At 38.2% G+C, this 12,880-nt stretch overlaps 1 protein-coding gene across 10 annotated transcripts in view; it reads right to left on the bottom strand.

Annotated features, from left to right (window-relative positions):
• The window catches only part of Pam (peptidylglycine alpha-amidating monooxygenase), a 286,594-nt gene that overhangs the window by 70,664 nt on the left and 203,050 nt on the right, over positions 1 to 12,880 (bottom strand). For all 10 annotated transcript variants that reach the window (XM_085696100.2, XM_085696107.2, XM_085696114.2 and 7 more), the window contains exons 8-12: positions 7,521 to 7,569; positions 6,962 to 7,029; positions 5,756 to 5,836; positions 5,405 to 5,481; positions 4,262 to 4,365 (exon numbers count right to left, since the gene is read on the bottom strand). In XM_085696100.2, coding sequence (XP_085552226.2) covers positions 4,262 to 4,365; positions 5,405 to 5,481; positions 5,756 to 5,836; positions 6,962 to 7,029; positions 7,521 to 7,569 — 379 coding nt within the window. The remainder of the gene's footprint in view (positions 1 to 4,261; positions 4,366 to 5,404; positions 5,482 to 5,755; positions 5,837 to 6,961; positions 7,030 to 7,520; positions 7,570 to 12,880) is intronic.

Raw genomic sequence — 12,880 nt, 5'->3', positions numbered from 1 at the left:
GATGAAGAATAATCTTGCTGAATAACTGTGTGTAACTTATCATGTTCTAATGCAAAACACAGGCTCTGATAGCATCCTACTGAATGATGATTTAGTTCAAGTGTATATGGGTTGCTTTTTGTGTGGTATTTCTAAAAAATATTTATCATTATCTATGTATCTATTGCTTATCTCATTGTCACAGGGGCTTCAATAAAATTATTTTATAATAGAAAGGTATAATGAAGATTTGACAAAGTGCCAATTATTCCGAAATGAATTATTAGAAAACTTCCACGTCTGTAGTCTTGCTTAGGTTGTAGGCAGCGGCACTCTGCCAGCTTAATGGTGTCCTCTTCTAGTCCTGTTTCTTATTGTCAACAGAAGATGGGTTTACATAGAGCCAAATTGGGTCACACTAACTTGGGAAGTTAATATGAAATTACAAATAATTTATTTGATAAAAGTTACATGCTTTTAAAGATGCACAATAAGGAGTTTATTTATTTATCATGTGCCTTCCCCTTTGCATATACTGTGCTTTACAATGAGGATTCATAAAAAGACATGAGGTAGGGAGGGGAGCATTTTGGAAGAGAGTTGGGACTGGAGGAGAAGGAAGGCAACAAGAGAAAGGCAACAAGAGTAAAAGTGAAAGTGGGAGCAGCAGGTAAATACGACCTGATGATCCTCAGGACTTAGACATTTTAGCCTACAAACCTCTAGGATGATTAGCTGACTTAATTAGCTCAATTGACTGACTTAAATAGAGCCTATTTATTTGTTTAAACCTGACTAAACATTTGAAATTAATTTAGAGAAGTATCTCACTGAATGTAAAATAGGTACCACCATTAGGCATAAATACATAAATCTTCACAAACGTATTTGCATAATGTTATTAGTATAAACTTTTTTTGAGTTCTTATGTACCATTTTATATTTTAAGATAAATACATATTTATGTATGACACTTTATCCTTCAGTATATTTGTTAACTTATCTAGATTTAAAGACATTGTTTAAAATATACTTTTAACACCTCTTTTGCTTGACACATCTTAATTAATCACATTTATTAGTAACAATATTATGTTTTAGCATGTTCATATAACAATGAATAATTAAGGCACCTTAGTGCATCTACCGCTTTGCATAAATATCACTTTTTCATAGTCAGATACTTGAAATTTATTTATTTTTAAAATGTTTATCATTGTATATTATAACTTCGTCTAAGAGAAAATGAAAGCTGTTTTCTTGTCCATTTAAAAATTTATACGCTCTAATGAACAATTCCTCCTCATTCCCACTTTGTCCCACTGTCTCTTGCTCCTGCTAAACATGACTTGAACCCTACCTCACCATTTTTTCATTCCACATGTAAAAAACTAGGATCACTGGCCTGACAAGATGTGCCAGTAGATAAAGGCACCTGCCAACAGGCTTAAGGACCATAGGGTAGAAGGAAAGAAATGGCTTCCTCCAGTAGTCCTGAGTTCTTCTACACACAAACTGTAGGACACAGGTGTTTGTGTACAACACACACACACACACTCAAATAAATATAATATTTTAAAAAGTTCAGTATTTGTCTCTCTGTTCTTTGCTTATTTTACCTGGCATAAAGTCAGATTTATACATGATGTAACAAATGAGTCTTCATTCTTTTAAAGGCTGAACAGAGTCCTATTGTGTAATATTTCGTATTTCCTTTTTCTATTCATTCCTGACAGGCAGGCAGGTTGTTAAATCAACATATATTTTTGTTTTGTTTGAGATGCTATCTTCTTGTAAAGTCCAGTCAAAGTCAAGGTTGGTTTTGAACTCACTGAGCAGGAATATCCAGTACAGATCACCATGCCTAGATCTATTTCCCACCGGCAATGTTCTAAAATGAATCTCTACTATGGAAACTAAGTCTCCCTGTTTAACGTGCCCTTTGACTGTTGATCATGATTGCTTCCTCTAAGCAAACTTGTATCTAGTACTAAAGTGTTAAGTTTGCTAGAGTTTAACTTGACCTCTATGAAATATCACTCAACTGAAAATCTTCCTAGTAGTGGACCAAAGTCAATGTGGTTTTGAGGTGGGGTAAAGCAAAGGTCCAAAGTCTAGGATGATAATTCTCGAAAAACATCATGGGGAGCCTCTCACTAGCTTGGTGGAACTATGATTTATATCTAACTGCTTCAAGCTCTGGGTTAGACCTACATCTAGTAGACTTGCCTGCCTATACATGTACATGTTATATAGGAGGGAAGTTTACAGAGTATAATTTAATAAGGAACGCATGCACACACACACACACACACACACACACACACACACACAAACACACATTCACTGTTTACATTTTCAACTGTGAACCTATAGTATCCTATGGAGATTATACCTGTTAAGGTACAAAACACAGAAACACTAAAGACATTATCTTTCTAAACTGGAAAGGCACATTAAGCACCATAGGCATGCAGAATTACAGTAAAAATTTTATTCATGATTAGATTTCTCGAACTTTTCTCATTCATTTGTTATTCTTCTAGAAAAATAAATTCTTACTCAAAATATAGACTCACCAGATAACTTAATTTCCTATAATCCATTTCTATTTCTTTGGTATTAAGAATTATATTTGCTTTATCTCACAAGAGAGTTACTAAAGTATAGAGTAGTATCATCATTTTAGGGCATTATCTGAAAGCAAACTGTACAATTTTAAAAAGACTAGAATTATTCTAGACTCATGAAACTGCAAGAGGCCTCCAGAGATCACTCTGGCTTCTCATGCTGGCACTCTAACAGGCCATTAATTTCTATGGTGGAAATTACCTCAGAGAGAAAACTTCAAGGATAGAATCCGGCCAAGGTTCTAAGTCCCCTACCCAAACTGTTAAGGTCCTTGAGACTAAAATATTCTACTTTCCTCACACTTCAGCTTGCAAATCAATACACGGAATGCCCTGAAAGCGTTTATTTGGAACTGCTTTGTTTACTGACTGAGAAGGTTAACAGAATAACCTCTGGCACTTAACTACCATTCTTGTGGGCCCACAAGAGCACAGAACGGAGAGCAGCTGATCAATACGCTGTGGCTCGCTTTCCCTCAAGTGTCAAAGACTGTTACGGAAGGAGCAGCCCCGCTCCCTCTTTCCAGTGTAATTGTGCCCATGTTGTCAAGCCTGCCTCTTTTATGAAAATTCAATAATTTTGTTGTTTTGCTCCAGCCTTCTCCCAGAATTTCAGAAACCTCACACAACATGAAAGCCATTGGAAAGCTGCTTCTCTAATACAAACTGATACTGTCTTCCCATTCAAAGAAATGAAAACCAGTTTTACAGAGACATGAAACATCCTCAAATGCTCCCCAGTCCTTCCTTTCTTCTACCCCATGTGGTTCCTTGTCAGCAGTTACTGCTCCTCTGAAAACCCTCTTTCTACATTAACTTTATTTTCTGTAACTTCTCAAGCTTCTGAGTGGACTAAGTAAGTATCCTTGAGCCTAGTTCAACATGAAAAGAAAGCACATACATTAATTTTTTTTGAGACAGGGTTTCTTTGTGTAGCTATGAAGCCTGTCCTGGAACTTGCTCTGTAGATCAGGTTGACTTCGAACTCACAGAGAGCCACCTGCCTCTGCCTCCCAAGTGCTAAAGGCATGCACACAACCATCTTGCAACCTATGTTCTTTTCTAACAGAAAGCTCAAGACACTTTGCCCCTCATTTCAAATATCTAATCTATGTTTTTGAAGAGACCTTAATGCTTTAGAAATTGTTAATATATTTTTATGACAAAAATTAATATTATTTGATGGAGTGTCAGAATTTTGAAAAGTAGTTATGTCTTGCAATCCATTATTAGAAAGGGGATTGATACATACTCACTTAGTAGACTAGCAACTGATAATTACAGACTGGAAAGAATCATGGGTCTGAGTGTTAGTTTGATTATCCTTAAAATAAGGGCAAAAGGGTTCTTATGAAAACAAATTTTCATGATCTTAGTACTTTTATTAAGACGAGTCCAAAGAATAAACATGGTCTTCCATAACTACAACATGCAAAGGATGGATGAGGCAGGAAGAAATATTGTAGGCATAAGCAAGGCCACAGTCTAAGACGTTTCCAAACCGATCAGTTTGGGAGTGATATAATCCAACTTTGTTGTAATTTCTCATGGTACCAAAGTGAGTCTAATTCATTCTCAGAGATTACTATTATCTACAACAGTGGCTTAACCTATGATATACTGTCTTGGAATGGGGGAGTGAAGAATCTTACCCGATGTGGGTGGCTTCCGTCCTTCCTTCACCAGTGAACACACATCTTGCTGCCAGGATGTCACCAAAAGTAACATCTACTGGGTGTTCCACAGGGTAGAAAGCCTGCCCAGAAGACAAGTATAACAACTCATTAAAATGACTACAATTACCCAGAACTACATGCTTGAATATGAGGTTTGCAGCATTGTGCGTAGAGAAGACGAGGACAGACACACAGACAGCTCTCCTGATCCTTGCACAAATCATTGCCAGATAAAATGAGCTCTCCCTTAATTCATTAATTCCACATTAGAGCACAAGTGTCAGACTTTAAAATAAACAAAATCTATGTATACAGCCTCCAATGCCCAATAAGACTAAAAGAAATTTCTGTAACCGACTGAACGATGGGACGGGTTTGCTGAGAGCATATGAAGATGGCTCCTAATGACTTTACTGTACCCACAGATCCGTGCACCTCTCAACCATCATCACAACGATTTTCCTTGTGTAAACAGCAATTCACCGAGACCCCAGCTGGCCAGCAAGCAGAGAAGAAGACAGGTTGGAATTCTCAGCCCTAAACAGAATGTCTAGATCACAGCAGACCACATCAGAAGAGAAGGCAGAAGATTGTGACCGCCAGCCAGAGGTGGTGGGCGACTTCAAGGAAACAGCCCTTTCTGGACACAACAGGGCAGTTGCTCATATGAAATTGCAACATGAAAAAGACCTGTGCAAGCTCGAAGGAGAGAGAATCCCAGAAGGCAGGTGGGAGAGGTAGGTGTGAAGTCCCACCACTAGCCGAGAAACTACTGTCATTTGGGGGCTGCTGGTAGGAGACCTTGTTCTCTTTAACGGTGTGACACCTGATTAGGTTGACCACATTCCTGCGTAGGGTCCACTCCGAAGAGCAGCCAGCAACAGAAACTGAACTCCAGAGCAAAACAAAAGCAAAAACCACGAAGCAAGAAAAGCGAGAACTTGAAGTCGGGTGAGTAGGGAGGTCTGGTGGATTGGTGGGAAGCTGGAGAATTGAGCAGGATCAAAGCAAAGTGTACAAAATTCTCGGAGAATTCATAAGAAATACTTTTCGGAAGGAAAGCATCGTCAGGATACCGAGAGCAGTGCCAAGAAAAGCTTTGAGCTGGCAGTCACGCACCTGCGGCAGCTGCGGGCTCTGGCGTCCAATCAGCGTCCACTGCCCATCTCTGACTCTGTATCCGCTTACCACCTTACCTAAACAAACACAAATCAGAATCGTGCAATATAACAAACATTGATAATAGTAAAAAAGCCACACCTCGTATTTACTCTCTTTTCAAAAAATAAACCTAAATAGTTTCAGAATTCAAAGTACTGACATCTTAATGAAATCATCAGGAACCGTGTAAGAATTCAAGGAATTTGATAAAATTGTACTTAAGGCCTAATAAAACTCAAACGTTACGTTTATAGAGCCAGCAAGCATATGCCAAATATTTATAATTTAACATTCAGCTTGAGTTCTTACCTAAATGGTGAGTATGGACCCTGTAGGCAAACACATGCATTGGATACGTGTTATAATGGCACGAAATATCAGCATTCACCACTGTGGGAAAGAGAAACACAGACAGAAGTCACAATGCAGTTGGAAAACAGGTTTTTGCTTTTTTTTTTTTTTTAAAATTAAAAATATGTGTGAGGTAGTCTCAGGTGCTGGCACTTGGTTTTCTTGTGAAATAAGCACTCATTCATTACCCAGCAGACATAAATATTTATTCTGTGCCAGACATCTTATGAAGATGCATTATGAGCCTCATGCCTCATATTTATTTATTCAAATCTTTTTCATACAGTATACTTGGATCCTAATTTTCCCTCAAATTTTTATTATATTTAACAACAGAATGATAAGGAGCAAATTAAAATACTCTATATGAAGACAGAGGCCTGATCTGTTAGCTTTTCTTGAAATTTACTTTGCTGAAAAAAATTAAATTTGTTTTTGGTAGTGAAAAAAGAATTTTTAAAAAATGAATATAAATACCTAGAATTACTAAATTGGTAGCTCATATTTCCAATGAACTCATTCGATATACTTTTCCCATTTTCCTAGCAAATAATAAATATTAAATAAATATGCTTTTAAAATAGATTTTAAAAACAGTAATAGATAAGCCATATGAAACATTAACTTTAAAAGATTTCCATTCAAACAAACATAACATATTTAGTGTGACATTTTCATTGAATCAATGATGTCATATATATTTTTGTAGCTTTATACTATCTTGGAAGACTAGGTTGTTATTTCCATTTTGCAAATAGAGAGATTACTGTATTTAAATACTAAGCCTGATCTGTGCTGGGTTTTCTATCCTCTTGATTTTGAATCTTTCCATATAATAGTTTATACCACTGTACATTATGCAGGTAAACTTCTACATCTGAAGAATGAATAGATTGCTTGTAAAATAATATTTAGTCTTTATACAACACATGAGCAACCCAGGACCTTCATTCTTGGCATAATAAATAAATATTGGAAAACCAATAAATCACTGGCTTAGAGTAATTTTTAAAAATTCATTTAAAATCCAAGGATGCTAAAAAACTGGTTTACTTTTCAGATATATTCATAAATATTGACCATGTTATAAGCTTATAGAATGTACCGTGAATGTGCTCTTGTAGATTAGTTGATGAGTTAATGTAAATGTTAAGCGGTCATTACCTTTCTCTCCTGGTGGTATCACGGTGTCAACAGACATCATGAGATACATGCCGGCAATCAAAGGCTGTCTAAAAAAAAGAAAGAAAAAAATGGCATTTCTCCCAATTCTGTGATAAAGCCAAAATACCCACTTGGACAAGTATGACTTAATGGTTTATAAAATGTGATTCTCACGGAAATCAAAATGAAGCAGACAGAAATCCTATCCCCCGTCCTCAATACCCCTCTTCCTTTCTCTTCCTCCCTACCTGAAATGTATTGTCATCTGAACTGTTTACATTCCATAAAGAAGGGGGAAAAAACTGAAAGAGAGCCCCAGTCAACTATGTGAGGGGCTGGAGGTGACTCTTCCATTGCTGAATCTAACACGGACTGACTGCCCCAAACAGCCTATTACTGAAGCCCATGTGGCAGACACCTGCCCAGATACCTGACACTGAGAAAATAAATATTTATTGCCTTGATCCAGTAATTTCAGGTTAATTAATTGTCTGCATCAGATGACTAAAACACTTCTACGTTCTTAAAGATCTTGTCTGGAAAACTTGGAGGCACTTACGGCACACGTGTGAGATGCAAAGACACACCAGAGCAGTCCTTGTGATTGTCTGAAAAGACGCAAACACATGTTACCTATGAGAACAGGTGGAAATAGACCTCAAAACCATGCGCTTTCATGAACACTTAACACGGAATACTTAAAACATAAAATCGCGTGACGTTGGTTCTATGGAGTATTTCGCTGAGAATGTTCATACTCATCGTCACAGATCTGTCAGTGAGTCACGAGACTGAAGACAAACTCCCACCTCACTCCCGTTTTGTGCCCAGACAGAAGCCAAGGAGGCACGGAAGCAAATGGCTGCTGGGTTCTGCACCATCTTCATTGCAGAAACGTGGGAAAGCTGATGAATCTGATATGCCCAGCTGCCTCAGAGAGCTCCCCCTTCGGCTTCTCTGCTATGACGGCCTTGAGCTTGAACGGCGAGCTGAAATAAATTCCATAGACCTTAACCTCTTTCCTCAGAGGTTTTCATCACACTGGGAGGAAAGGAAGCGAAAACACTGTCTCTTTATCAATTTACTGGCATTTTGTTTTCCAAAAACTAGACACAGATATCTGTCTAGCCCTGTTAATCAATTTCTGGGAAGTACTGTTTTTTTAAAGAAAAAAATTTCAAGTGCTTTCCAAAGAACAAGAGTGTATGCCACAAAATGAAGTCCTCAGTGCCGGGAATGGGTTACATTGAATCAAGCTGTTGACCAAAGAGGACCCCTGGAAACCTGAAAATAACTCAGGCCATTGCCAAGGCCACTGGTTCCTCTCCACAAACTGTTAATAAGGTCCTATTGCTGAATCCAGTACATACACAAGTCACTGGGGATGGAGAAGTCAAGCTGCTGTCCACCCAGACCCTCACTCCTACATTCTAGTTAGTGTTCATGGTGCTGGAAGGTAGTCTACACTCCACAAAAAAGAGGAAAGTAAACAGTAACCCAGCTGCAAACCTTTTGGTTTACAATAGTGACCCGCCTGCAAGATATGCTGGTGCAAAGTGGTACAAAAGTTTTGGGATTAATTAAGCACTATAGGATTGGACTTATGGCCCACTCCATGAGATGGAAGCCAGGCCCGACAATGGCTCATGTGGTTTAGAACCTGAGACTAAGAGGGCATTGGCCCAGGGGTAAACCAAATACTATCGCTCTGGTAAAGGAACATAGCAGTAAGATGACTCCTAACAAGATTCTGTTATAGTCATGGGTCAGGGCTTTGCTCAGCCATTATCAGCCGGCTTCCTCTTGCAGTAGATGGGACTGGACACAGAGACCCACACGTGGACAGCGTGCAGTGAGTGAGAGACTGTGGAACACTGAGTCCTCAGTGGGATGTCTCCACCAAATCCCTCCCTTAGGGTTCAGGTAACTCTGAAGAAGAGGAGGCAGAAAGATTGTAAGAGCCAGAAGGAAAATGGATGACAGCAAGAAAAGCAGGCATTCTAGATACCACAGAACTGTCGTACACATGAATTGAGAGAGGCTGTGGCTTATACACAGGGCCCACACGAGTCTAAGCCAGATAGGGCCTCAGAGTGGAGAGGGAAAGTGGGCACAAGCCCACATCCCTAACTCAGAATTGATTAACTGCAAAGGAAAATTTAACTTTTTCCATTGGTGTTTAATTGGATATACAAACCACACTCTTAAGGGTGCAAATGGGGCAGGCCCCAGGTACAGAAGTTGATGGCCAACACAAAACGAATAAAATGGTATGGTATTTCTGAAGGTGTTTTTTTGGGGGGTGGGGCTCACAGTGGTTTAAGCGTTTTCTTTCTTTCTTTCTTTCTTTCTTTCTTTCTTTCTTTCTTTCTTTCTTTCTTTCTTTCTTCCTTCCTTCCTTCCTTCCTTCCTTTCTTTCTTTTTTTACCTTTGCGTATATAATATGGCTTCTAGTTTATGTTTACATGGGATTTCTCTGGGTGTGAGTGTGTATGTCTCAGTCTACACGTGTGTCTGTGCTTTTTCTTTGACTCTTTTTTATCCCTGTTCATTTGTTTGTTTGTTTTTCATATTCAAGTTTGCTTTTATCTTATTTTATTTTTCCAATGAGAGAGACAGAGAGAGTAAGAAAGAGTGTGGCTTAGTGTACGTGAGGTGGGGAGGATCCTGGAGAGAAGGGAGAGGAAGAAGAAATCTGGATATATTGTATGAAAAATTCTATTTTCAATTAAAAAAGAGTGAGAGTTTAAAGGGAGGTTAAAGCACGAGGAGGAGCTGGGCGGTGGTGGCACACACCTTTAATCCCAGCACTTGGGAGGTAGAGGGAAGCAGAGTTCTGTGAGTTCGAGGCCAGCCTGGTCTACAGAGTGCGTTCCAGCACAAGGTCCATAACTACAGAGAAACCCTGTCTTGAAAAACAACAAAAACAAACAAACAAAAAAAAATGACGAGGAAAATAACAATACTGAATAATGAATACAAGCATATCTTAAGCTTTGCCCATGTTATTAAAAATATAAATTATAAATGAGTGTAATTCCTTCCTTTATTTTATACTGACTTTTCAGAACAGACTTTCTTGTATGAACTACATGCAACTTAATACATATATCTCGTCAGTATTACTTTTGATACAGTTAGTTGATGATCTCATCGAGAAACATGTGACTATCCATGGTGATTGACAGAAAATGGTTAAAGTAGACCTTCGGTCACATCAGCCGAACTCAGAACTCTAGGGACTCACCTAATTAGCTTAGATAATTGCAGGAAGCATTTTTCACGTGCATGGAAATTCTACCGAACTTAAAGGTTACTTTAAGAAATGACAATCATTTTCATTCAATTAATACCGAGCAATGAGTACAACTCAGTCCTGGCCTGCAGCTAGCAGTCAGCCAAGGGAAGCGTTCACTCTTTTCCTTTTCTCCAATAGACACACTGGAGAAGAGGTATGGAGAAAAAGAACAACAACTGGCTATAAAATGCACTTGATAAGACAATGTGAGATTGGTCCATAGAACAGTACCAAGACCTGAGTGAACCAGCATAACCATAGATGTGGAGAGAAACATTACAGGAAGAAAGAGGCCAAAAGGCTTTAGAAGGACTGCGTATGCGAGTGGGATCCAGGAGGGCCAGTGCCAAAAACTCCCAGTATACACAGGCTGTCGGGTGACAGTAAGGTCTGATGTTGAGAGTTCACAGTGTGTGTATAGCAGGTTCAGAGACTTGGTTTTATGCTGTGTGCAAGGAAGCCGTGAAGTTAAGTTACAGGGACATGTAAAGTGCCCCCATAGCAAGTACCTGGCACTTACGCATTATCACTAACCACTGAATGTCAAGTCTAATAATTTTCGATATTTGTTTGGCTAGTTTTTTTGTGGCATTGGGTATGTAACAAAGGGTCTTGCATGTAGTAGGCATGTACTCTGTCAATGAGCAATTACACCACAGAGAGGAACAGTTTCCCCTCCATTTCAATGTAAGTACAAGCAACAAGCATAATATACATTATGAACTGTCTTCTGTACTTTTATTACATTGTGTCTGAAATAATTAAGGAAACCATCATTTGATTTTTATTACAAAATTGGTCATCTTTATCACGATTTTAAAAATTTTAATGTTGAAAATCAAATAGACATTTAAGAACTAAAAATAATTATTTTAACAAAATTCTAAAAGTTGTTTCAAAGTATATACTTTTTAGCTTTAAAGCTAAAATTGTCACCAAGTAAGAGTATCAGGAATGTTAGTCATAGCATCTTGCCACATAACTATTGCCAAGTGTAATAAAATGGCGTATATTCTCATTAAAGTGTGTATTAGAAGTGTCCAAATTTAGTAGCTTTTCTGAAAGCATATCAATAGGAGAAAATTTTAAGGATATTTATAATCCTCTTATCATAGTTTTTTTCCAAATTAAATGTCTTATATTTCCAAACATTAAAATGTACTGTTATCGTGTGTGTGAGTGTGATGGGTATGCAGAGGGAGGTGCATTTGAACCACACCAGCCATGTAGATGTCAGGACAACTTTGGGGGTTAGAACTTTCCTTTACCTTTATGTGGGCTCTAGGAGCAAGACTTATGTCTCCCCAAGTCTGTGTAACTAGCATTTATCACCTCATGACCTAACCTGCCAACTCCTGTGTTTTTGTTTTCTGCTTATGACTATAATGATAACAATAAATATCCTGTAAAAATCAAAGGCATTATCTAGTAGTTATAAAATAGCACCAAATAAAATAACAGGGTGAGAAATAACATCCCAGGGAAAAATACAAGGCATCTTGAGCACTTCTGCCCTGCAGTGACTTACAGAGAAGTCCCCAACTTAGTGACTCTGAATTCTGTCATGAAAAATGTACATCGTGCATGGGATTAGGTTGTTGCATAGATCCAGGGCAAAACCCTTGCCTGTTTTACAAAAAAAAAGTGTTCCAGAAATCTGAACATACAAAAGGAAAATTAACGAAGTGAAGCGCTTCAGAACTATAGTGTATACTTGCTGAACAATAACAAAAATAATTTGTTCCTATTTAGTTGTTCTTGTCAAAGCATTTTTAAAAATGTGTGTATACATCATAGTCTTTATATTATGGGCCATCCTTTAGGGTCTCTATCATTTTCAAAAACCCTAGTTTGGTTTGGTAGAATCACAAATGTGGAACTTTAAAAGTTGCACTTTGTTTATAAATGTATGCATTCTATACAGGAAAGTAGAAGGGGACTGGGAGGGAAGGGGAAGAACCGGAATGAAGGGGGAGTAATGGGAAGTAATGGGAAGAAAGCGAAAATATGCCCATTATTTCTCATATGCAGAATCTCTCATACACAGAATTAACACGTACAGGCACACACACACAGAGAGCAAAGAGGACTCATCTGGGAGGAACAAGGGGACCAGGGATAGGGAGAAAAAGTTTGGAGATGTGGCAGGAAAAAGAATATGTAAGAAGTATAAGGATATATATGTGTGAAAACATCAATCTTCAGAGCCCATTATTTTGTTTGCTAACCTAAAACTATATAAAAATGGATGAAAAAGAATGACACTGATTTTGTTTTATGTGACGGAAGAATATCTATCCTAACAATATGTAGTTGGACCAAATTCTAAATGCTGTTTCACACAAATACTTCTAAAACATATTTACATATATTTTAGGCACTGCTGATGTGTATTGCTATTTGCATACTATTGCAAAATGGAATTTTACTACTAGAAGTGATCCTGACCTCTATGAGTATGTTTTTCTGCAGCTTGACTTCACGCCCCATGTGCTTGCGTATTCACATAGTGAGTTCCTAGTGAGAGCCACCTGAACCTCATCAATCAGGGAAGAGGGGCATGCTCCAGACGCCTTCCAGGTCCTGTGGAAGGTGGCAGCTTTCGTTTCAGCCGAAGTGTT

The sequence above is a fragment of the Myodes glareolus genome, chromosome 1, assembly GCF_982192425.1.
Source record: "Myodes glareolus chromosome 1, mMyoGla1.1, whole genome shotgun sequence".
Classification (NCBI taxonomy): Eukaryota; Metazoa; Chordata; class Mammalia; order Rodentia; family Cricetidae; genus Myodes; species Myodes glareolus.
Note: the sequence above shows the minus strand (reverse complement) of the source record. Positions and strands in the feature narration are given on the sequence as shown.